This window comes from Solanum pennellii, chromosome 1, assembly GCF_001406875.1.
Source record: "Solanum pennellii chromosome 1, SPENNV200".
Classification (NCBI taxonomy): Eukaryota; Viridiplantae; Streptophyta; class Magnoliopsida; order Solanales; family Solanaceae; genus Solanum; species Solanum pennellii.
The window spans coordinates 105576212-105601756 of NC_028637.1; the positions used below are offsets into that span (position 1 = coordinate 105576212).

At 33.9% G+C, this 25545-nt stretch overlaps 4 protein-coding genes across 7 annotated transcripts; 2 read left to right on the plus strand and 2 right to left on the minus strand.

Moving 5' to 3' along the window:
* The first annotated feature begins 642 nt into the window (after positions 1-642).
* Positions 643-8834, plus strand: LOC107008517. 4 transcript variants are annotated; one of them, XM_027918831.1, is made up of 11 exons: positions 645-881; positions 1043-1132; positions 1895-1961; positions 2385-2638; positions 3682-4267; positions 4630-5268; positions 5724-6164; positions 7103-7297; positions 7462-7518; positions 8324-8386; positions 8477-8834. In XM_027918831.1, the coding sequence occupies exons 3-11, from the start codon at positions 1899-1901 to the stop codon at positions 8558-8560; spliced, it is 2382 nt and encodes a 793-aa protein (XP_027774632.1). In that variant the 5' UTR covers positions 645-881; positions 1043-1132; positions 1895-1898; the 3' UTR covers positions 8561-8834. The 4 variants fall into 4 exon arrangements, with proteins under 4 accessions (XP_015063077.1, XP_027774632.1, XP_015063076.1 ...); XM_015207590.2 differs by having other exon boundaries at positions 1051-1132; XM_015207589.2 differs by lacking the exon at positions 1043-1132 and having other exon boundaries at positions 646-881.
* A 1438-nt stretch (positions 8835-10272) lies between these two features.
* LOC107008518 (peamaclein) lies at positions 10273-11143 on the plus strand. Its single transcript, XM_015207592.2, has 2 exons — positions 10273-10473; positions 10771-11143. Exons 1-2 carry the CDS (start codon positions 10389-10391, stop codon positions 10953-10955), a joined length of 270 nt encoding a protein of 89 aa, XP_015063078.1. The 5' UTR covers positions 10273-10388; the 3' UTR covers positions 10956-11143.
* Positions 11144-11449: 306 nt separating this feature from the next.
* Positions 11450-16958, minus strand: LOC107007891. Its single transcript, XM_015206723.1, has 6 exons — positions 16538-16958; positions 15336-15541; positions 14441-14714; positions 13989-14096; positions 12399-12643; positions 11450-11948 (listed from the first exon to the last, which is right to left on the minus strand). The coding sequence occupies exons 1-6, from the start codon at positions 16745-16747 to the stop codon at positions 11843-11845; spliced, it is 1149 nt and encodes a 382-aa protein (XP_015062209.1). The 5' UTR covers positions 16748-16958; the 3' UTR covers positions 11450-11842.
* Positions 16959-21957: 4999 nt separating this feature from the next.
* LOC107013196 (probable indole-3-acetic acid-amido synthetase GH3.1) lies at positions 21958-24356 on the minus strand. Its single transcript, XM_015213172.1, has 3 exons — positions 23919-24356; positions 23695-23796; positions 21958-23585 (listed from the first exon to the last, which is right to left on the minus strand). Exons 1-3 carry the CDS (start codon positions 24236-24238, stop codon positions 22214-22216), a joined length of 1794 nt encoding a protein of 597 aa, XP_015068658.1. The 5' UTR covers positions 24239-24356; the 3' UTR covers positions 21958-22213.
* Positions 24357-25545: the final 1189 nt, after the last annotated feature.

Consider the following 25545-nt stretch of genomic DNA (forward strand, 5'->3'; position numbering starts at 1 on the left):
TTCTTTTTTCCAGTGAAGAGGTTGGCAGATACAAAATTTTTGGCCATCGAATTTATCAATGATCAATATATATATAAGTTATATAATGATGATATATATTACTTGTATATAGCGGGCGCGATATATATAAGTTATATAATGATGATATATAGTATTTGTATATAGCGGGCGCGCGCGTATATATATATATATATATATATATATATATTATAAACTAATTGACAAAATTGTTAATTGTATTATCCCTAGAAATAATTATCAAGCTATCAACCTAATTTGATCTATTTCTATTCACAAAAATTGAAAAATTATCTTTAGATACGCTTATGCATGTGAAATAGGTATATAGGTCATTAGCATATAATTTTTAAAATTCTGGACGTATTAATTTATTTTATTTTTAAAAAAGAAGCAAAAGTACTCCATTTTAATATGCTAAACTGAAAGAAGAAAGGATTAGTAATTTAGTATTGCTTCATTTTAATATGCTAAACTAAAAGAAGAAAGGATTAGTAATTTAGTATTATTGATTGAAAAAACTGAGTAGCGAGTAGTTATAATTTTTTGTTCACCGCCTTAGAATGGAAACTGATACAAACAGCAAAAGAGAAAGAAAAAAGAAAAAAAGTGGAAAGTTCGGGATAAAAAATAAAAAATAAAAAATAAAAATGAGAGAGGGCTCAAAATCATATAAAATGCTGAGACAAATTAGGGAGACTTTTTGATTCCAAAAATTGCTTCTTCGCATGTAACGGCCAACTGTATCGGAGTAATCTAGTCGATCATCGGAACTTTGTAGTAATCGTACTCATCGTCTTCCCCGCTGTTATCGTCGGAGCTATCGTCATGACCACCACCGATATCTCGTCCTTAGAAACAAGGTGAACAATTTCATTCTCTAATTTTACCTCATCACGTGTGTATGCTTACATTTCAATTTCATCAAATGTAAATCCCGCCGTGTCTCCTTTTGTTATCGCGGTTTTTCTCTACTGGAAACTAAAATTTATGACATTTTACACTATTTTTGTCGATTATGGAGATTTTTAGAGTTGAGATTGCTGCTCGTTGTATCCATTGATTCTGCTGCTTGATATTCTCGGTCGTTGATACTGAACTCACTTGTTTTTAGGTAAAATTATCTACTTTTGGATTATCCCCGCTAAACTTGATGCTAAATTAATTAGACCGGCATAAGATAGTCAGATAGAGAGTGATTTGTTGTCCGCCTTCGTTGTAGCTGGTAGATATATGATAAAATTGTTTAACGCCGACGGATTTGCAGTTAACTACACGAGGCAGTGCTAAGGTCTGCGTACCTCCCCAGACCTCACTAGCGGGATAAAATTGTTGGCCATGGATTTGCAGATTGATATTTAATCATGCCTGAATGTTGGTATCATTTTCAGCAAGAGGGATATACTGAAGCATCTGGTCCAGAAATTAAGATACTAGTGGAATTTGTGATTTTGCTCTGTGCTACATCTTATTCATGTGTCAAATAAGAGGGAAAAAGTAATACATTTACAATTTACTTTTATCTCTGAAGACATAATATAAGAAGGATAAATGACAAGTTTAAACATAATGGAAAAGTAAATTTGATGGCCTCAAAACTCTTAATCAACTTTGATCTCTGAAAACATGATTCTAAGTAAAAGATTATGACAAGTCTAAGTAAAATGAAAATATAAACCTTAATCATGTTCCCTAAACTTTGACATGAAGCATGTTATGTCTCAGGCTGACTTCCAGTGTAGCAATGCTGGGTTGACTTGCCCTTCTATTTGATAACAGGGCTGATGCTTTATTTTTGTGTAAGTTTTATTGTTATTGCTTTGTAATGTTCCTGACAAAGGGTTTGGTATTTGTTATTTTCTCAAATTGGGTCCAGGTACATGTATTCTTGTCAGGCTAGAGGAGTTCCACCTAATAAACAAGTTCTGTCAGCTCTTTTCAAGGTTTGTGATACTGTAGTTGTCCAGTGTTTACAACAATTTGAAATGCCAATGTTACTATAATTTCATGCTTACAATACTTGATTTCACTTGCTCAGCCTTTGATGTAGACATCTAACTGCTGAATATCTTCGGGGAAAAGATGATTTTCTTATAGAATCTATATTGGGGAAACATATGAATTGATATTTGTTTCAAGAAACTATTTTCTTCTAGATTCTAGATAAATGTATTTCCTGGTTTGGGTCCATAAGTGTGGCTAATGCATGATAAAGGGATATGCTTACTGTTACTTGGTAGATGAGTTCCTTTATCCTTCTCAGTACTAGCCATATTTTTTGTGATTTTTGCTCCAGAATGTGCTACTTGTTTCGTCATCTATTTAATCTGAAATCTTACATTCTTACATCCCATATTGCAACCCAGGCCAAACTGAAAAAAGCCCGCCATGAGGTGTCTAGCTTAGTGATTTTGCTGGATGACATCAAGGATACTGATTTCCACCCACTACTCGATTTGTTGACGGAAGCTGATCTTTCTGAGATTGATGCAGTAGATATTATAAATAGATCTGTCTGCATCCTGAGTTGGGAGTATCTTCTTGCTTTAATGCGTGTCAGCAGTAGGAAGCTTCGAGTTGTTGATATCCAGGATATATTGTTTGGAAAGGACTTCTTGCTGTACGTATTGCTACAGTTGTATATTGTATTCCTAACTCTTTGCCACAATTGATAATATGTTTTGCTTTGCCACAGATGCAACCATATTTTGAATAAGTATATTTGAAAAGTAGATAAATAAATGCATTAAACAGTATGGACTGAACATACCTTTCAATTATGAAATATGAATTGCATCTGTTGGTTTCTTGCTAACATATAGACTATCTCATCTATTACCTGTAAAACTTTTTCCGCTTAGATTTCTATATTTATGTATTTCATGAGAGAAGTTTTAGTTTTTACTAATATATACAGGAGGAATCAGCACATGGCACTAAATTTATTTTACCTTTCTGGATGGGGTTAAACTCATAAGAAAAGAATATGAAACATTGATTCTGTCCGCCAATCAGACTTTACCTTCTAAGATTTGTAACCGTCTCAGAATATTAGGTACATGCACGATACCGGGTTGTTTGAATAACTGCCATGAAGATGTTATGAAAAATGAAACTTCTGTAAAGAAGATGTAAAGTAAAACAAAATACCTTTAGCAATTATAAGAACCTTATTTACCAAAGATCAATTTTAAAATCTGTGAGCTTAGCAGGGTAGGAGCCAAGTGGGTGGAAGGGGTTAAAATTGTGTGTATATATATATAGATCTTCAATCTCCTTGGCTTCTTTGTGTGTTTTTCTTTTTATATTTTGAACCCCTTTACTGAAAATCCTAGCTCCTCCATTGGCCTAGCTGGTGTAGATTGAAAATCTTTAGATCATCTACTTGAAATATATTCAGAATTAGATTGAACAGAAGTATAAAGGAGAAAGTTGTTTTGTATCAATTATTCATTAGATAAGCATGTCACTATTTCTAAATCAAATGATTCTAAAATTGATAATTTTCTGTTATAGTGTGAGTGTTCATTTTTCCCCAGATTTTGACTGATGCATATATTTCTTTTTCTTTTGTTTTGTTTAGGCACATTGTGAAATCGATAGGTTCTCCTTATGCAGTTATTAAGTTGATGTGCATTCATTTCCTTTAGATGTGTTTTTCAGGGATCTTGCTCAACGCGGCTTACCATGCCAAATCCTGAATCTGAGGTCCTCCCATTTCCGAAAACTCAACATGATTGGGAATTTTGCGCGGATGCACACTCTTAATCTAGATTTCAGTGCATCACTTACGAATTTCCGTGAGGACTGTTTTACCTGCATGCCAAATTTGAAGTTCCTTTCATTGTGTGAAACAAGAATCACTAATTTATGGACTACCACTGCTGCACTTGCGAAACTCCCCGCCTTAGTTGAATTACGCTTTCAGCATTTCTTACAGGATGATGAAGCACGGAAGCATGCTGCATCAGATAGAAGGAATGATTACTGGGATTCAGATCATATGCAGACTAGTATTCATGATGAAGCACCGTCAGTTAGTGGTGAAAATATCATGTATAGGATTTTTAATGAAGAAGACCAATATTTGAATAATACTGATATGAATCTTGATATGAGTAGCGAAACAGAAGATTCATCTGATGACAGTGAAGTGGACTTTTCAAGTCAGGATCGTGAAACGAGTTTCATGGAACTCTTGCCTGATGTACCTCCTGGTTGGGAGGATCTGCTTAATCTGCGAAATGAGGTATACAACATTTATTTTTGTATTATTGTTACATATATAATTTTTCATGGACACTTGACCATTTTCCCCTTCTTATTTAAATTGGACCTGGAAGACCAGTGATATAGATAACAGAAATACATATTACTCCTTCTCGTAGCTTTTTTCTCTATTTCTTTTTCTTTTCTTCTAATCTTGATATCCAAAAACGAGGGAGTTGTAGTTACAAATTATCCCATCTTTAACATCATCATCTGTCTGCTTCAACGAGCTGCTTTAACTTTTGCATGCTAAAACTTGATTTCGCTGCCGAACCCATTCCTCAGTGCCTCGTATTTGAGTGGGGAAAAATGACAAATTGTCTTTTTATTGCATCATGACAGGTTTCTTTTGGAACGTTGGAGATGCAGGATGACGAAGAACCATTCTTCCGTTTGTCTGACACACGGCTTCCTTACATTACTCCAAAGAAGTGTATATCTCATAATCCTTCACCGATATGTTTTGAAAAATTCTACCGTGAGTACATGATAGCTTCACTGCCAAACCTGAAAATTCTAGATAACTTGCATATTAGGAAGGTTGACAGAGAAAAGGCCATATTGATCTTCTCAGAAAAATTTGAGCACCTGCCGTATAAGAGGAAGTATAAGGACAGTGTTGTCAGCATTCTGCAAAAGCGTGAGATTAGAGCAAACCATACTCATGGGCCCTCTCCTAGGAGAAAGTCGCAATACTTTTATTCTAGGTCATTGTCTGCTGCAAAAGTTGGTTCTGTTGCTTGGCCTTCCCTTCGTCCCCTCTCGATCGTGGGCACCACAGCAAGAGATGATCAAAGAAGTTACCGACCACGCCAATTTGAGTATCATCCATCTGATGCAAGCCTTATGGTTTTTGGAACACTGGATGGTGAAGTAATTGTTATCAACCATGAGAGTGAAAAAATTGTCAGTTATATTCCCTCACTTGGAGCAATGAACAGTGTTCTGGGTTTATGCTGGCTCAAAAATTATCCCTCCAAGGTATATTATATAAAAGGTGTAAGTTGTGACTGTATCATGTGAAGTAATCACCTGGGAATTGTGTTCCTTGAAATCCTAATCTGTGCGTACATGCTCCTTGCTGTTTCTGGTTTACGCCTGATACTATTTATAATTTCGACCTCCATCGTGGTTCATTTCTTGAGTAATGTCATCCGAACACTGAATAATAATCCATCTTTTGGGCGCATCCAGAGGTTGTAATTCTCAAGTAATATCAAAGGGATTTGCCTATATTATGGAAGTCGATTTCTCTATGATAAATTGCCATTGGTCCTCCTGGTTTCCATGAACTTTTCTGCAGAGCAATTGTCAGCTGCTGTGTAAAAGATACATTCACCATGCATATTGTTTTTTGGTGTTGTAGGCTTAACCATGCCAAGTCATTGAACTTGAGCAACTGCCTGTTTTGATAAAAATCCTTTTGTTTTTTTCAGGTCATTGCTGGTTCTGATAATGGTTCACTTAGATTATATGACATCCGGTTGATGCCTACAACAGCCACAGGCAGTCATCAGAGTGCAGGTTCAATTATGTTTGATGACTTTGACCAGTTAACGTCTGTTCATGTCAACTCTACCGATGAATTATTTCTTGCAAGTGGATACTCAAAACATGTTGCTCTGTACGACATTAGCAGTGGCAGACGGTTGCAGGTGTTTGATGATATGCATCGAGAACATATAAATGTCGTTAAATTTGCACACCACTCTCCATCTATTTTTGCCACTTCATCATTTGATCGGGATGTTAAGTTGTGGGATTTAAGACAGAAACCAAACCATCCTTGCTACACTGCTTTAAGTTCTCGAGGAAATGTGATGGTTTGCTTTTCTCCTGATGACCAATATCTTCTTGTCTCAGCTGTTGACAATGAGGTAATTTGTTATAAGTCAGAGGTTTTGTCCCATTTATCATGAATTATGCGAGATCCCTGCTCTTATTGTGCTTGTCTGGAGCTTTTTTGTGATCTGTCCCTGTTACAAAAATTTCAATGCATAAACACAGAGAAATCATATCATATAACATATATTTATTAAAAATAACCATATTCTAGTTCTTGGATTTCACCATCTTAAATGGACTTCCGCCATCAACCTCGTATTCTTTAATCAAGGCTAGATAGTAGCGAGAGACTGAGTTCAATCCGATAAAATCATCAAATTGCTGTTGGGAAATGACTAGTTAATGTGGATACATATTTGTCCAAACCTCACATTGGAAGAGAAACATGGAGAAAAGTCACCTATATGCACTAGCCGCTACACAAAGAATTGGCCAATGGAACAGGAGAAAAGAGACTTAAGAACTGGCTAAGCTCTACAGAATGAGGATTGCTGTTTAATACCTACAGCAAAGCTTCTATTGAGGGTGAAAGGAAGAGGACAATCATTCAGGATCAGCTTCCTGGAATATCCCAGGCGGCATGTTCCTGTGAAACCAAAGATTGATATGCAAAAAGAAGCAAGAACTCCTAAAGCATTTTAAAAATTCTTATTTTATGATTCTTCTCTTACAATTTTGTTAAAGGATCTGTAAAGCTCTTAGCCAGTCGTTATTTACTGAGGAATAACTTCTTCTTCCCCTAATTTTCTTTGACAAGCCGAAAAAACTTTGAATTTTGTTTCGTAAAAATTATGCCCACCATTCATGTGGAGGAGTTCTAGGACTATTCTAAGAGGAATATGTACTAAACTGACATAATACGAAGTAAAATGAAAAGATTTATGGAAGAATTTTTTTTATGGATATTTATATGTCGCAAAACGTCATCCTTTTCCAAGATTTATCGAGAAGATGGAAAAATTATTGGCAGGTGAAACAACTGTTAGCTGTTGATGGGAGGCTCCATCTAGATTTTAGTATTACTTCAACAGGGAGCTCTCAGAATTACACGCGATCTTATTACATGAACGGAAGGGATTATGTCATCAGCGGAAGCTGTGATGAACATGTAGTCCGCATCTGTTGTGCTCAAACGGGTAGGCGGCTTAGAGATGTATCATTGGAGGTAACCTGGTTTATTGATTGTCACACTTCAATAACCTTCCTTGCTTTTCTACCATGTCTTACATATTTAACTGATTCGACAAGATGATGATTATCTTTACCATCATAACATCATAATTGCCACTCGATGCTATTTGACTTAGATTACATCTTCTTGTTTCTCAGGGAAAAGGTTCAGGAGCTTCAATGTTTGTCCAATCATTGAGGGGTGATCCTTTCAGAGTAAGTCCTCTTTTCACGTAACAAGTTTTTTCTACTTCTCTTTTCCTTTTATTTTTAATATAAAAATGTCTCTACTAGTTTTTAAGCGAATTAAATTCCTCTATCCATGTGTCAATTGACGAAATCAGATAGCAGTTCATATTAACATTTGGAATTGTAATAATATATCTAATAGCAATCAGTAACCTAATGGGTCTTACATCATCAGTGAAGAGGGTCTGATTAGATTGTTTCAGTGTCCAGAAATTGTTCTCGTGTGTGAGCACATGGGAGAGAGATTTTAATGTTGAAAAATGTTTTTGTAGATCTGGAGGCTTTTGCTTCCAATCTATTAACACGAGGGGAAAAAAAGAAGAGGTAAACTAGTATATCCAGCACTCAAGTTTTTCAACTTATTTATCCCCATGAAACTGTCAAAAGGCTTAATGTCTTAAAACTTCTATTTGGTAGGAAACATTTGGGTTAACGAGGAAATTTCAAATGAAATGATTTAAGTGTCATTTGAAATAAACACCAACTAGAAACGATCTGTGTGACTTAAGGACCCTTTTCCCCCTCAAATTGATGATCTATAAGCCTCTTAGTATGCAATACATAGTCAACTTGTCCATCTAAACAGGTCTAGTGTGCCAGATGTTTAGTTGGACCAAGCTAGAAGTTGAAATATCTTTCATGAAGCTTCTCATGCAACCTTAACTTGGCACTTGTATTGGTTGAGATCAGTTCAATCCAGAGTTGAAGGCAGATACAGCAATAAGTCAATCCCTCAAATCACAGAACTGTACTGATATTATGTTGTTTTCAGGATTTTAGCATGAGCGTTTTGGCAGCATATATACGTCCAAGCTCAAACTCAGAAATTGTTAAGGTTCAATTCACTGCCTTGACAAATCGATTTTTGACATTGAGCCTGTTATTTCACCTGGGTGCCTTATATTCTTTCATGGATATGATGCAGGTAAATCTGTTGGCATCAACTGACCAAGACAAAGGGAACTTGTACACTCGGCATTCTCATCCACTATGTAGTAGCGGAGGCTGATCTTTCTGCAGTCACATTTCATCAACTTAAAAAGGTACTTAATGGTTTCTGCAGTAATCTTTGTAGATACAATATAGACTAGCTAGGTATTGTAGAAAAGGATGTAGGACAGCAATCGTGGAATCTTTGTAGATGGTTGCTTCAACTATCTGTTTTTCTGTTTGATCAATCTCATGTATGTTGTAACATTTGTATAAAGTAGAGTGCTGATTTATGAGACATCTAAACTGGTTGTGCACGACTAGTAACACTACTGAAGTGTCTCTTCCTCTTATGTTCGCTCATTTTATACCAATATCAGATATTGTAAAGACTAGCATTCTAAGCTGTTGGCGGCGGTTTCAGACCCTAAAATTTACGAAATTAACAATCTATAGTTGCACTTGTAACATACCAAAGTCTCAATTCAGGTGCATTTTGAGTAGTGAAGAAAGAAAGAAATATAACGTTACATAGATAAATATTTTTTTTTATCCAGAAGCTTATCTTAATTTGGGTTTTGAAAACACAAACATTAATTGGTTTGTGTACTTAGATGTTGATCCAAATAAACAAAACCAGTGCCACTTTAGAGTGGGAGTGATCCCTGGCTATAGAGAGAGACCATTCAGCCCAAATTATCTTTTAATACACAAAACGATGAATCTACCCTTGCTGTATTTTGCACGTAAAGACAAAATGTGCAAGCTCATATATTACATACAAAATGAATAAGGTGTACATTGTGGATTTACGTCATACAATAATGTGCCATCACCATCAGAATATGGCACCGCACGCCCAGTTTCAGAAAGATATAAAGATAAGTGATGAGGCAATTGGATGTACGTTTTCTCTTTGCAGAAAAATCCGTGTACTGACCTTGCTACACAGCTGTCTCTGCACACTCGACTGACTTCTCTGCTGCCAGCGCCCAATTTGTTTTGAATTTCAGAAACAATAAAAAATTCAAACGGCTCCATCGGAAACATCTCCACATACAAAGGGAAGGGTGAGATATGCGTATATTATCCTTTCACGATCATATTAGAAGAATTACACCGAATATGTTATTATTGTTGTTATAGTTATAATTTATTTTAAAAAAAATATGCAAGGCATATTATTTGATTTCTCAAAAGGAGCAGAGCTTAGATAATAATCCATTATTAAGAAGGTGCATATTCAAGATTTAAACTCAAAGTAAGTGTTGAGATACATGAAATATGGACAGAAATTTTCTATTATGGTTTGAGTCGAAGTAATTAGGTGTGGAATTATTCGCTATTAGTAAATATTATATATATATAGTGCAATGACTTGCATAACGGAGACCCCTTCTACAAATGTCATGTGACTGCTTCAGTCGTGGAGCCAAGAATTCATAAAAAGGAATTTTTTTTTTATAAAAGTACAAAAATGTCTAAAATCATGATTTGAAGTAATTGTCAAACACTGCAGTATATAAGAAAGATTCAATAATATATATATTATCTTTAAAAAACCATCGTTACCGTATTGACATAGTATAATTCAGTTGCATGTAAAAATATTTTTTTTAAACCAATGTACATTAATGCAATACGCTGATATTGCTTGAAAAATTGTAATGTAAATTTAAACATTAATTCTGAACAGATAAGAAAACACTCATAATATTCACAACTCAACTGATGAGAACCTATCTTTTTACTTATTTGAGAACCCGTCCGTTATTGAGGAATATAAAACAAAATAAAAAATAAAATAAACCCTGCGACGGGTCTATAAATGCACTGTATCTCCTTTTCTACTTTGTCTTAAAATTCTTAGTTTTCAAAGAAACATTTCTTGAGTTGAGAGAGCCAAAATGAAGAGGTTTTTGGTAGCTTTTATGTTGCTCTTTGCTCTGCTTTTGACATCCTCCTTTCTTCAACCTGCAACCGCCAAATCAGGTAAATATCATCGCCATTCACTCTTGCACAACTTCAAATTTAAAAACCTTGGTTGGACACTAAGCTTTCGCTATGCACATTTTTTTTTGAAAAAAACTAAACTATATTTAGTCTGTTAAACACACGTCTTTTTGCCACACAATAACCCTAATCGATATGTCAAGGTTTTGAGCACTAAATAGCTTACTTTTCGAGTTATTAATATCTGTAGTTATTTTTTAGGTAATCTAATACGCTATTCTTTTATGTTCTTAATAATTATAGAAGTTGAGCTCAATTCAATGTTGTATGGTACAGTGTACTGCGCGCAGAAATGCGAGGCTCGGTGCTCCAAGGCAGGACTGAAGGATCGGTGCGTGAAATACTGTGAGTTATGCTGTGCAAAGTGCAAATGCGTTCCAAATGGGACTTATGGAAATAAGCATCAATGCCCTTGTTATAGGGACATGAAGAACTCTAAGGGAAAGCCCAAATGTCCTTAGAAATAACAATACTCCTACTTACCACATTTCTCATCCTGCTTTGCTTTCTGCATCCAAAACTTTCAAAATTTTCAGAGAATAAGAGCTCCTCTAGGACTTATTAATGTTTGTATGCAATGTAAGTGTGCTTATTACCTATGAGAAAATTGAGATGAATTCTGGACTTCAATTACTCCCATTTCTTTTTACTCATCAATGTCCCTTTCTGCCTCTCTCATTTAAAACAATCTCATTACTCAGTTATTCTTGATTCAAGATGTTATATAGAAACATTTATCGAGGTGTGCAAACTGACAGCGAATTATTTTTTAAAAAAAGAAGAAAAGAGGTACCTATTTGAAGTACTTATAAATCAATAATTAGCAAGAGAAGTAACGAATGTTCAGGCATCTAAGTGAGGTTAATTTCACATATATACTAACAATATAAAGCCAAAAAACTGTTTCTAGAGCCCAACATACTCCTCCTAAAGAAAGGGAAAAAAAGGGAGAAAATTAATGAATAAGCATTTGTTCTTCACTGGTTATATTAAAATGAATTCTGAACAGTACATCCTGAACATCTTAGTACTAGTTCAAAGCCTTAAAATACTCTCTTACTCCCACCTAGTTATACATCAAGAGTCCACAGACGAGCATTAGTAAATCAAAATAACAAGAGTAGACATACTTGACAGACTAGCATGATGACCATTCTATCGAATATTACATCAAATAATTACAGAATCACCTACCATATGCAGACTCATATTTCAGCCAGCACACTGTAGTCAAACAAACTCGCCTATTTACAAAGTCAACCAAATTAAACCAGACAAGTGCTCCATCAACTTGCTTATTGAAACCTTTCTTGGCATTGTTTGGCTAAAAACAAGTGTAATCAACTTGCTAATTGCTCAAACCTTCGTTCTTTAACCCACATGGCAAGGATAACAGTTCAGTAAGCTCCACCCGGTATTCTAGACCCCTAAGATAGTGCCCTAGTAGCATGCACCTGATGAATTATCAAGGGACAAAGTCAAAGTTCTTATCTTTAAATACCAAGTAGGAGTAGTAAAATTCAGCATCCAGCTCAAAGCCAGTAAACCCAGTGGTTATCAAAATAGTGAGAGAAACTAGTACAAACAGTTTGATATCATGAACCAACACAGCAGCGCATAAGATATTCAACAAACAGAGTAGCATGAGTAACAGATGTCTAACGTTACATGATCACAGGAGCTCATTCAGACAGCTAACAATCTGGTAGATGAGTAACATATGCATAAGATTGACAGGAAGACATCTGATCAAACCAGAAAGAGAAAGACTAAAAATGGGGAAAGCAGAGTAAGGATTGCAGCTAACCTAATACAGTTTGGAGCAAGTAAAGCATTTGATTCATACTTGTACATTAATACATTTGCAAACCTAAGCATATAGATCATTGAGAAAGTGTTCTCACCAAAACAACAGACGAGCCAAATAATCTCGAGTCAATGATATCTGAGGTTGGAAGTGAATGGATGTGTTCTCAACAAGATCGATGGAATCTTCAGCTCCAATATTTACAGTTCCTGCAGAGCTATTTTCTGATAGATCAGGAGCCTTAGAATGCATTCTGGGTGATAGAGTTGCGAGTAGTCCATGGACTACTGAACGGATGGTCTCCTTTACTTCCAGGGATGTTGGTTCTGATAGCTCAGCAACCTGCATTGATGTTGAATTGTTGATAGTGAGCAAAGCAAAGACAAAGGAAGACAATTAGATAGGAATAAGGAAGATATAAGTTTCCTAATTTCCAATTCTGAAAGGAAGAGTGTGAACAACCAAGAGATCACACAACTACAATTACAGGGAAGCGAAAGAACGCATATCAAGAGACAGCAAAAATATAGAATAAGTCGAGATTAATAGAAACTATTAATGGAAAAAAACAAGCTGCAATGTTTGTAAAATCAATTAACAACATAAGATAGATTCTCCCTACCCTCAATAACAAAACTATACAATAGAAAGAATAGAGAGAACAAGTGCAGTGCGTGATACGTGGGTCAGGCGCACATCACAGATTTGTACCTGCCACAAACAAAAGCCTAACATTTAAGTGGAGAAGGGTAAATGGCAAGGCCCATTATCCACTGAGTTTTTAACAGAATGCCACCGGCCACTTAGGGAGTTCTTGGACATCTTTAAGAAAAAAAAGTAGGCGAGAAGCATTTTTTTCTTAGTTCTTTATCTGTGTAAAAAAGAAGAACTTGAATAGGTGATATTTCACTTTGAACCCCACATATATCTTTTACCTTGTCCATATTCTGTGGTCTCCTTAGAGACAGAAAAAGTCCAACTAACAAGGTCCTCTTCCGTTCTGAAACCTAAGGCTTTTTTCATAACCTTATCCCACCCCTTCTCTCCCTAAAATTCATCCAAAAATAGACTAATACTAAAAATTTTGTCTTAAATTGCTTCCATAACTTTTAGTTTCATTGACATCCAGCACATCAGTAAGTCCAGCAAGAACCATATTATTTTCCTCCTTTTTTATGGTTATAAGCAACAAGAACTCCAATGTATCCAAGCAGATTAATGGAAAACAAAGTTGGAGCAATGGAATACATCTTTCCTGTATCGTTTTGAATCTGTCACCTTGCTTGAATATTTCTCACATACGTAAATGTTTATGCAAATGATCCATATAAGCAACTAATTTGGGTAGCTTAGTCTAATTATTTTCACATACATAAAATGTTTATGCAAAAGATCCATACAACTAGTTAGGGTTAGCTGTTGATACACCTACATTATGTTTAGAATTTGCTCTTTTTTTTTTTATCATTCAAAGATTTATATGTCAGCGAAAAATATAAAGAGCCTATTGAAAATTGAAACGAAAGGGTCCAAATGGAACGAAATGGATACTGAAATTCATACAGCAATCACCGGCTAGCTTGGCTCGACTCTTGAGACGTAGTAGTAGTCATTATTAGAGGATAAACTTCTTATGGAGTTGTAAGAAAAGGACAGTTGACATGTTATACAGGAAAAGAACCATTACCTTCTCCGGAAGCAATGATCTTAAGTAGTCCAACAACTCATTCTTCTCCTCACCTACAAATTGTTGCATCTGAAGAGCTGCACTTTTCCTCTTAACTTCACGAAGTTCCTTCAACACACAAACAACAGACATGATAATTTATTGTTCGGACAAGATGAAAATATTTAAACAAGGTATTCTAGAAGTAAACCCTATACTTCAAGGGATCTAAACCATGAATATAAGGAGTACACTCTATTCGGCTGGAGTAAACAACAAACTGTAAATAACTTCTATCAGTTTTTTGACTTTGTCAGCTCCTTAGTAAGCATGTGGAAGATCTCTGTACTGGTACTAACCCCTTTGACTTTTGCTTGTAATTTTCAGCATCGATGGGTGCAGTCTTAATGAAGTTTTACTTTCCTTGATTAAAAAAAGAATATAATGTGCATACACTGGAGTGCTGATTCTACCTTTTTGTAAGACGCTAAGCGAGTCTGTAGGTCTAATATGTATTGCTGAGCTTCAGGGGTCATTTTACCAAAGTCTGGAATATCAGGTGAAAGTTCACTCTTTCCTTCTGATGTTGGTTGTTTCTGTTCAGATTTTTTGCTCGATATATTTTCATTCAGCAATTTCTCATCTCCAACTTTGGAATCTTCAAGCTTTTGTCTACCAATGTTTCCATCATATATTTCAATGTTCTTTTCAAGACAAAGCCTGTACTCAGCATTCCGTAGTGTATACCTGCAATATTACAATGGATTGCATTTTATGCTATATGTCACTACAAGCATCGAGTTGAATGAGCAACAGAAGCAATTCAAGCTCCTTTTGCTAGAGTTTTGTAAGAATAGTTCATTTCTTCCATCTCTCGCTGTTCCATTTTTTTTCAGTTTTGTTATTTGCACAACAAAAAAAGAGAGGAGGAATATAGTGTTTGAGGTAACAAAAAAATTGATGCAGTTTAAATCTAACACAACTGCATCCATCGAGTGTTTAAGGTATTACATCGTCTATCCTTTTCAACGTTATTAATATTTTACACAACAGGATGCGTCTTTTTATTTACTTATCAAATAAAAATGGTTGCAGTCAGTAGGATTTCAATTGTCCTGAATAGGAGAAATGATACACCCATGCTAAAGAAAATAAAGAAAAAGGAAAGAGGAGTGGAGGTGGCTGATCATGCTAATTATAATACTCCCAAAAGAAAATGGGTATTAAGTAAGATGGCCATACTGGCTATAATCTTAACCAAATCTTCTTTCCTCTATCTTTGTGTTGATCCCTAAAACTAAATACTACTAAGCACAAATATGGTGAGGTTGTGGGCAAGAGGTGCTCATGCTAAAAGATAAAGCATACCCAGTCATCATTGAAGAGATCAAAAGCTTGGAGATTGGTTCCCACAAAGCTTCAATTAGAACTTGAAACTGGTCTGATGGAAGCAAGCCCAACATGCCTGATATAGTTCTTTTCATTGCATCAATGGTAGTGGGTGGTACATCTTTTTGAATAAGGCTCACATCCAATGGCTCTATCTCTTGTATCAAGTTTGAGAGGACTGATTTCTGGTAAGAAACAAAGACAAAAAAGAAATAGAAATCTTTAATCAAGTTCAGCATTATGATAACATTTCCTAAACGGAACAATTTCCAAGGTTGGTTATTTGTGAAAGAAAAATCATCAATTGTGCAACATATAGAAGGAACTAGGAAGTACAAACAACGAGCAAATAAAACTTTTAACCCAAGTCATTATTATGACAATACTAGTTTTTCTAATGCAGTAAATAGTACCTAAAACATTTTGTAGTACATCAACGAGTAACAAATTTAAAGAACATGAATGCAACTCAACTCCAGCTATGATTTCTGTTGCTTTTGCCTAAACAATAGTACATAAAAATACTTTTTGAGAAAAATATCATAGCTTCGCTGAATAAGACAAATGTCAAACCTCTTCAGTTAGTGATCAATAATTTTCAAGCATTTTCATTCCCCGTAATAAGTTACAGGATGAAAGATCATAAGCAGCCATGAATCAACCCAAGGATCAGCTCTCAATGCATCAACACTACGTCTTTAAAATGAATAAAACTCTAAAGCCAAACTACTTTCTCTTTAGTTAAGACTCATCTCCCAACTAACCAGAGAGCATCCAGGATCAAAAGGCAACAAATACACCAGTGACATATTTACATAAATTTCTTCTAAACTAGTCCTTTAAAGTTCCAATATGTGTACACAATTGTCCAAGCTCAACAATGTGCTAAATTCACCTCTAAACCAAACAGTTCTCATTTAAAGTCAGGAGGTGACGTTAGTTGATTGAAGCTAATAATGATCACAACCACAAATCAACCTCCGCTTGGCATAATTAGGCAATTGATTTCCATGTATAGAGAGCGATAAGGCAACCTAGTTTAGGTTTAGCAGCAAAACAACAGTAACTCAACTACTACGAAAAAACTGTTGATACAGACATACATATTAAACCAAATCAACAAAATCAAAAGAAAAACAAAATTAAAATACCAGGATATGCAAATTCAATATCTAAATAACCTTGGATCGAGAATTCTGGTTGCTAGCACTGAAATCATCGTAAGAAGAAGCCGAAGAAGCAGAAATTGAAGCAGTTCTTAAGTGCAAAGATTTATTACGAATTTTGGTTGAACGAGAGGGAAGAGAAGAAAGAGAGGGAGAAATAGTTAGGCGTTTGAAATTGCGTATAGGTTGAGGAGAAGTAGAGAGGGAGAAGGAGAAGGCTGCCATTGACAACCACTACTGCTCCTTCTCTCTCTGCCCTCTTTCCGATCCAAAACCAGGAAAACTGGTATATATCCGACCCGACCCGAAAAGGACGACCGTAATGGCCTAATGCTAATTGCACCGTAAACACATTCAAAAGATCTAAACGTGTGGATAGATAACGACGATTATAAAAAAATGGATGATTTGATAAATATTACTCCTTTCGAATGATCTTTTTTTTTTTTAAATTTAATTTAAGAAGAATGATTTATTTATTTTTGAGCGATATTTAAATTCTAATTTTATACATGACATGTATAAGATAATAAAATTAAAGGGCATTTTGATACATTTGACATAACTTTAAATTAGAATCATAAGATTAAAAAGTCTTCTTTCTTTTCTTAAATTCCATTTCAAATCTAACTATGTTAATCTTTTTCAAACGGAAAGAGTAAATATATTTGGCGCTATTATTTTATTTTTATCATTGTAACTAAAATTTATACCGCACGTAACTTCATAACTAGACATTTTACTAGAATAGATTTTACAAGTAACACTAGGTAGTTTATGATGTTACTTATAATTTTTGTTGTGCTTAAAATTTTATTATTCACAATTTATTTGATATAATAATTTTTGATTTACAATACAATTTAACTATTCTTGTATTATTGTTCACAAGTCATGATGGATTAATAAATTTGCGTTATTTCAAGTCATATTAGGCGACGATGCATTATTACAAGTATGCTCTTTATTTTTCACAGTTTATGATGAATGTTGTGTGACTTTGAATATGATCTTCAGTATACCTATCTTTGAATTAACCACAACTCACAAGTTATGTTGATTGAAAATTTATCATGTTAACAAGTCATGTTAAACCAACAAGATCTTCATTTTATATTTTTTAATTATTTATAAACATGTTACTTTAAGAACATTGATTTATGTTAATGTTCAATTGTTTGTAAGTTATGTCAAATTAATAAAATATAATATTGTATTCATTATATTGAATATATAATGAACTCAAATCCAAAATTTCTTAATTATAAATAAAATAATATTTATTACTCAAATCATAATTTTTAATATAATTTTCATGTTTTCATTTGGCTAAAGAATGAAGCTAAATACTTCAATCCCTAAAGATGACACCTGGTGGAACACAAATTGACAAGTACATTTCCAAAATGGGCCAGACCAAGCCTAGTATTTTGGGTTGGCAATACTTACTTGATTAGCCCACTTAAAAAGCTACAGGTCCTTGACTCCTTATTGGACTAGGAACTAATTTAGCTACAATGCCCATTTACAATATTCCTCCTGACATATATAGTTTTTTTTTCGAAATTTATTCTTAAAAGTCAATTACATGCTATCATAATAATTTATTATACATTTTAATATTCAAAAGTAAATTTGTTATCATCCTGAGATGTATAACGCCACTCTCACATTATATGGTGTATTACACTCGTTGTCACATCAACAATATGTCAGCGTCATGTCATAAATTATAAAAAAATTAATTTATTTTTCTTTTGTTAACTATATTTTACTCTAACTAATTTCTAATTAATTGTTTTAATTGTGTAATAATTATATCTTCTTCATCACAAATTTCACCTACTTTCAATTCCCATTTCATCGAAAAATTATATCTGGCCTCACCTTCACTATTTTGTCGCCCAACATCCAATATCATCACCACCATTATCAATTTCGATCTTTTCTTCTTCACCACCCTAATTACCTCTATTAATGTTTATCACCCGCCATCCATCACCATCAAATCCATAAAATTGTTATGACCATCAAATACAAAAATTGATTAACAATAAAAAATTCTTTAATAAAGTCAAATAAATGAAAAAGATAGAAACAATCAATCAAATTTTTTTTAGATAAAATAAAATTATTCACTAACAAATCTATGAGAATTAACCTAATTGTGATTTAAAAGACAGCCGTGCTTTCAGATTGTGATAAAAAAATAAAAAGTGTGATGAAAATGAAAAAAAAAAAGAGGAAGTGGACAATGGGTAAGGTTTGAAGAAGAAGATGTGAGGAGGTGCTATGGTGATGGGAAAGAGGATTCTAATTTATTTTTTTTAATTTTAATTTCAAACTGATACGTCTATTTTTTTATTTTTAATTTACTTTTTGCCAAATCTGTTATAGGGGTAAGAAAATTCACTTTTCAATATAATAGGTCACTATAATAGTTTAAATGTGTAGCTAATTTTTCGAAAGTTAAAAGGGAAATTTATATTTTTTCCTTTTATGAATATAATAAAAATGCACGCAATACACTATCAATATGTATGCTATATGTATATTAAGTATATATAAAATATACGTAATTTATATATTTTATAAACTGGTTCATTGAAGTGTTTGGGACCGCATTTATTCCTAATCCTTATGGTAGTACTTGTTAATTGGTATATGCATATATAATTTGACAAACATCATGGATTGAGAGATTAGGTATCTTGTTTCAATATAATCCTTTATCTTATCGAAAAAATTAGTGAAAAAAAGTTAGGTTAAGAAGGCATTATCATCACTCATGGATATGATTTATCTCATACTTAATGATCATGGATTAATACAACAAAAAGACAAAAATAGGGTTATCCAAACTTTCAAAGTTGTATGGCACAAAATTAAATATTTGTAATTCACATTCCTCTAGCTAGGCATAAAGGTTTACATAGCTCACTGGTTAATGATTTAAACATAATTACGCTATAAGAAAATTTATTTTTTGTCTATATTTATAAAATTAGGTCTTAGGCCTAACTGATACCCCAAAAGCTAGCTCAAATGGAGAAGGATTGCCCAAGCTTTATAAGGACTCCACACATCTCATTAACCACTGATGTGAGACTTTTATCATTCTTTAACAATATCTTATTGAGTTCTTGAGTCTAAAAATTAATAATTTTTTTATCAATAAAATTATCAGCTCGTAAAATCCTAGCAGCTCAATCAATTAACAATTTAAACTTTGAGAGATGGTTGGTAAGGTACTGATCCGTTGATTCTCCGCCCCGTAAATCCTTCCCCCATTTCCCCCTTTCGTACCCCTAATTTTAATTTTATTTTTTTAAAAAAATAAAGTAAACCTTTACCTTATTTTATGTTCCAACATTAATTGCCTGAGTTGGGGCAAATTCTGAAATTTTTCTTTATTATTTCATAATTAAAATTCCCATTGAATTCTGGTCTCAATTCAATAAGCAGGTACAACAACAAATTTTAATTTGATTTTCTTTTTTTTGTTTTCTCCGTCGAGGTCCATTAAAAATCAACCATTACAGACAATTAAGACCCGGAAAAAAGGCTAAAATAATTATATTATCTGAGAAAAGGACTGGTGAACTTTCTAATATGAAAAGCAAAACTGATAATAATAAAAATATTAAGAGTCCTAAAAGTATGGCAAGAGTATCTAAGGATAATTTAAGTGTAATTAAATTATAGTATGTTGTGGTATTAAAAAAAAGAGTTTAATAAAGCAATTGAAGTTATCGTGTCACTTCTTCATAGCTCGAGACAGAGGCCTTCACTTTCCATGGATGGGATCACGTTCATCACGAAGATATATATTATAGCCCGAAATACATATAATATACCATTCGTTAAGATTAAAATAATCTTTTGAATCTTTTCGTATTAAATTAAAATACGTAGAATGTATTAATTTTTTTAATTCATACCTTAAATATGTCATACAGAAAGTTAAAAATAAAAAAAATTTAAAAAAAATATTATTTTTTATATAGACTAAAAAGAAAAAGTACGATAATTTCTTGTTTCACAAATTCTTCAAAAAAAGGAAAATTGTATGGAATACTCTTATCAATTTTTTTGACACATTTTTCGTTGTTATAGTATTTCTTTGTAAAATTATTTCCAATTATTTATCGAGTAAACTTATTTCAACAAGTTGATAGGCGTTTAGTACTTCTCCATTTCCAGTCCTATGAGTAAGAGCTAAACGAATATATGGTAAAATTGTTCTTTTTTTTAAAAAAAAGTAAAACTTATTTCTAAAATTCCTTTTTTTATGATTCGTCATTTATTGCTATGAGTTGGCAAACCATATTATTTAGCAGACAGAATTAACTAATTTTTTTATCCATGAATTTCTGTCTCAAGTCAAGCAGGCCACTTTATACATCAGAAATTTAAGAGATGTCTCCATTTTCACAAATAGTCCACGAAAAATATTAACTAGAGACAATTAAAAACTTGATTATTATAAACCCATAAACAAAGTCAGAAAAAAGAGACTAAACTTTCTGTTTAGACGAAAAGCCACAAAAATTAAAAATTGGATTCCTAAAAGTCTGGCAATAGTATCTAAGGCTAGACAGACTTAAATTATATGTTACACTTATAAAATAAAGCTCAATAATGCAACTAAAATACATATTAAAAAACTGATGGGGACCTTCCACTTTCCATGGAGGGGTCATGTTCATCACAAACAGATAATATTTTAAAACATAGAGCAAACTAATCCCTCCCATTTTCATTTTATTACAACAAATAAAGAATTTTATGGTAATTATTAAACGATAATTATAATATTATCGTTATTATAATCAGCGATAATAATATATATGAATATTTTTAGTAAACACTTGGTATAAATATCTCTTTTAATTTTATTGTAGTGTTTGTATGTAATTGTATTTATTTCCACATATTTTTATACCATCAAGTTGAGTTGCATGCAATAACATGTATAACATATTTTAGAAAGCATAGTTTTTGATAACCTGAAAAAGAAGTAACTTGTTATAACAAGTCAATTAAACTAGTCTACGCAACTTAAAAATTACTTGGAAAATACATTAAATATTTTTAAATAATATAAGATTTATAATTTTTAATAATCTCTAAATTTATACATTTTTTTCAAAAATTATAAAGTCAGACATTTGAAGTCACATAAAAAAATTATAGATGTATATATATAGAGATCCTCTTTAATTTGGAACGAATGTATAAGAGTGGCATGTTCATCTATACCTAGTACTTTTAATGCGAAGTATAATGTTTTAGGCAAAAATGACTAAAGTTACCATGAATTGTAGATACGAATTTATAACCTAACGGTTTGATGTCAATAAACTTAAAGATTGAACTCGTAAAATCTAAATTTTAATCGTATTTTTTTTTAAAAAAACATAGATGAGCTGAACTTGGAAGAAAGAAACAGTTCATTTAACAAGCATGGATACATCATTTTCACAGGTTAACTGAGCCATAACGTACAAACCTAATTCTGCTGAACGTCCTCGTCTAGTTACAATCAGGACCCATCTAATCACAAAAGTAAGACAAGAAAATAAAATTAAAAAAAAAAAAGACAAAAAAAAAAAAGTTTTAGGGAATCACATCCTTCATTGACTCTCCTCTACTGATGCATGTGTAATTAATAAACACTTCTCCACCTCTTCAACGACGTCGTTCAGGTGTCCATTGAGGTAAGGATGGGCTAAAGTGTCTTGACATTACTCTTGAGTCAAGAAGTTCCAAAATAGGTGCAAAATTCACACATCTAGGCACCTTATATTGGTTAATGGAAGCACCTCTTGAAATTGCATAATCCATTAATTCTTCAAATGTACCATTTTTCACCACTCGAATTTCCAATGGACCAATTGAGTTGCAAGCAACTCGCCCTTGTCGATAGACTGTGTTGAGTGACTCTTCCATCGCTAAACAACATCGGTTCAATACTTCATCACTAGGAGAATTGTTCAAATCCTTCATTAATAACTCCCAATATATCACGTAATGTCCTGGAATTGTCTTTGTATCTGCATAACTAGTGTACTCAACCACGCTGGTGTTGAACTCCCTGAGTAATTTCGAAGCATTCTCCACGGCTCCCTGTAACTCAGCTTCATCAGTTTTGTCAGAGTCAATGCTCAATAGAACATTTTTTCTCCGGACAAAATGGAACTGCGGGGCTGAGTTGTGAAACCCGGTGACTCGGAGGATGTCTCCGACTCTGTAACGGTATAAACCGGCGTATGTTGTGATGACGAGCTCGTACTCTTTTCCAACTTCAACATCGACAAGGTCAACGAGATTGGTAGGTGAGGAAGTTGTTGTTGTTGATGTAGGGTCATGGGGTAAAAATTCAAAATAACCCATGTTTGGCATGATGGTGTACGAAACTTCCGAGGGCTTACACATGGGATTTAAATTAAGCCCAAAGTAACACTCGGAAGCTGCGTACATAGTGCACGCTTTTGGTAATCCACCACTGTAATAATCAAGAGTAGGAATGTACTGAGCCATAGCACCCGTAACGATAACGTCAAGGTACTTTGTCTTAGGCCAAATCCTCGTGATAATTCCTTCCCAATTTTCCTTACAACATTCATTTGCAACAAAATCAGCTAGCTCTGGATTCGGTTTAATGATTTTACCCATCCGTTCGCAAACGGAAGGGTTGGTAATTTGTGGGTTCAGAGTTCCAGTTCGAATGTCAAGAGCAAGTTCCTCCCAGTGGAGCTGCAAGAATCGAATGGCTCGGACAAGGCCCGAGGCAAAAACAGCGCCGAGCCGAAGAACTTGCTCGCGCTCATAGAGACCGCAGAGCATTTGAGTGTACATGCTCTGGAAAGAGTCGGAACAAAGGATTGTTTCATTTGGGCTTGTGTAAACATTGTATGGGTCATGAGGTCTGCTTTTGAAATGTTCACTTTTGTAATAGCTTGTCAAAACGGGTCGGGCCAATAGCCCACCTGGAGTTTTCGTCTCGGATTTGATAAACAAGAAGTATAGTCCTTTGCCTTTGTCTAATCCAGGCACGTATCTGTCACGTAAATGAAGTTTCGTAAGAAATATGCTTTATGTTACCCGAATAATTCGGATACCAAAAAGGTAACGTAACTCAAAGTTGCTTTTGCATTTATTATACTTACAGGTTCATAACTGGCATAAGAAGACTGTAAAGTAGCTGGCGACGATCTAACTCTTCTTTAATTGTTGGCATCAGTTTCCTTTCACCAGCTGACGTTCCAGAGCTGTTAATTAACAAATAAAAAAACACATATCAATAAATTGAAAAATAATTAATAATAATGTCACATAAATTAAATCGAACGAATAGAATAATATATTCTACGATCATAGCGGGTTTGCTCACCTAGTGAGGAATTCAGAGATGGGATGAGCGGATAAGATAGGAGAACGATCGCCGTTAGCGATCCGTTGAATCTCCGGTTGAAGATCTTCATAAGTTACGACGGGAATAATGGATTTAAAGGTTTCACGGTCAGTAACGCCGTCCAATTTAAAGCGTTTGAGGTATTCAGTTTGGGAGTTTCGAGTTAATATCTCATCCAATACTCTTTGTTGAACAGCATCAGCATTTCTAGTCATCTCTTCGATGAATTGAAGTGCTTTTGCATCTTTCTCACAAGCAGGAGGACCCAACGGAGATGATAAAACCGAATCAACAGCCATATTTCAAAGTTGATAAAAGTAAGAAGGTAATTTTTACCAAAGATTATATGATAATTAACTGTTGAGACTTTGAGAGAAGAGAAAGAGATTTTCTTTTGTTTGTAAAATTAGAAGATGTGTGGAGGATGGAGTAAGAGGGGTGTTTAAATAGGGGGAAGAGAGGGGGGAAGATGACACGTCACGTGCCATGTAAACAGTGGGACCCATAAGGGCGGCAAAGACAAAAAGAAGGTTGGAAGGAAGTCGACGCGCGGGGGCCGTGGACAATTTTGTAATATCAAAATGTTGAGTGAAGAGGGGACAAAGTGGAGGCCCAACCACGTCTACAAAGCCCTAATTTAGGGGTGCATTGTGGGCCCAGTATTCGCCACCTCAGCTTAGGGTTTGGAATTTGGACTGGGTTGGTGCATCACCCAACCACGCGACTCGTTTCTGGTAATATTGTTGGACCCCGATGACGGTAGCCCACTATAATTTTCGTTTATTGATGTGTATATATATAGTAGATATTAATTTATTTTGTTTATTTTATGTATTTACTTCTCTAGATTTGTTAAGTAAATTCTGGCTTTGCTACTGGTTACTACTACCAGCATAGGAAATTATTGTGGTTCTTTTTGAAGTGTTTCGTCTTAAATTAATATTTTTTTTAAAAAAATAATCAAAAGTGTAAGATTTTTAAATAAGGACCTTTGTTAAGTTTTTAATTTTTTGTTTGGCCCCATAAGATAGAATTTGTGAATGATTGAATAGGTTCATTGTTCTTAAACATTCTGATATTAAAATCTTGTAGGCAAAATTTATATATGTGGCAACAAAAGCTTTATCTGGTGAATTTTATTTTTATTTTTTTATTATGCAACCCCTACACCTACAAGCATGCTGTATGGCCTATTACGGGTTTTCGTTATAAGTTATATTATTTAATATAAAATATGAAATTAATATCCTATACAGGAAAACAGACACTTAAATGCTGTGTTTTCCTGCGTGTATTATGCAAATATAACACAAGGTAGGAGAAAGTGAGAAACAAAAAGTGTTGCTCTTTCTTAGTACATATGACATGCATCATCCAAACAAAATGATGCATAGATAATAATATTTTAAGTTTCTCTAGAAAATAATACTAAAACAAAGATAATAAAAGAATATTGATATTGTTAGCTGAGAAGAGGATAATTATAATTAAGCTAATAATAAGTCATTGTACATTTTATTGAACAATATCACAACAACATGCACCTCAAATAATCAAAAGAGCAATTCTCTATTAATTTCTCTTGTCATCATATATAATTTATTAA

Excerpts from the sequence above, each read along its gene's own strand:
- LOC107008517 (XM_015207589.2), top strand. The coding sequence starts at position 847 with ATGACCACCACCGATATCTCGTCCTTAGAAACAAG. Across the intron at positions 1,962-2,384 it reads TTCTGTCAGCTCTTTTCAAG|GCCAAACTGAAAAAAGCCCG; the intron begins GTTTGTGATACT and ends ATTGCAACCCAG. Across the intron at positions 7,298-7,461 it reads TTAGAGATGTATCATTGGAG|GGAAAAGGTTCAGGAGCTTC; the intron begins GTAACCTGGTTT and ends CTTGTTTCTCAG.
- LOC107008518 (XM_015207592.2), top strand. The coding sequence starts at position 10,389 with ATGAAGAGGTTTTTGGTAGCTTTTATGTTGCTCTTTGCTCTGCTTTTG. Across the intron at positions 10,474-10,770 it reads ACCTGCAACCGCCAAATCAG|TGTACTGCGCGCAGAAATGC; the intron begins GTAAATATCATC and ends TGTATGGTACAG.
- LOC107007891 (XM_015206723.1), bottom strand. The coding sequence starts at position 16,747 with ATGGCAGCCTTCTCCTTCTCCCTCTCTACTTCTCCTCAACCTATACGC. Across the intron at positions 15,542-16,537 it reads ACCAGAATTCTCGATCCAAG|AAATCAGTCCTCTCAAACTT; the intron begins GTTATTTAGATA and ends GTTTCTTACCAG. Across the intron at positions 11,949-12,398 it reads TTGGCTCGTCTGTTGTTTTG|GTGCATGCTACTAGGGCACT; the intron begins GTGAGAACACTT and ends ATAATTCATCAG.
- LOC107013196 (XM_015213172.1), bottom strand. The coding sequence starts at position 24,238 with ATGGCTGTTGATTCGGTTTTATCATCTCCGTTGGGTCCTCCTGCTTGT. Across the intron at positions 23,797-23,918 it reads ATCTCTGAATTCCTCACTAG|CTCTGGAACGTCAGCTGGTG; the intron begins GTGAGCAAACCC and ends GTTAATTAACAG. Across the intron at positions 23,586-23,694 it reads CTTATGCCAGTTATGAACCT|ATACGTGCCTGGATTAGACA; the intron begins GTAAGTATAATA and ends TTTACGTGACAG.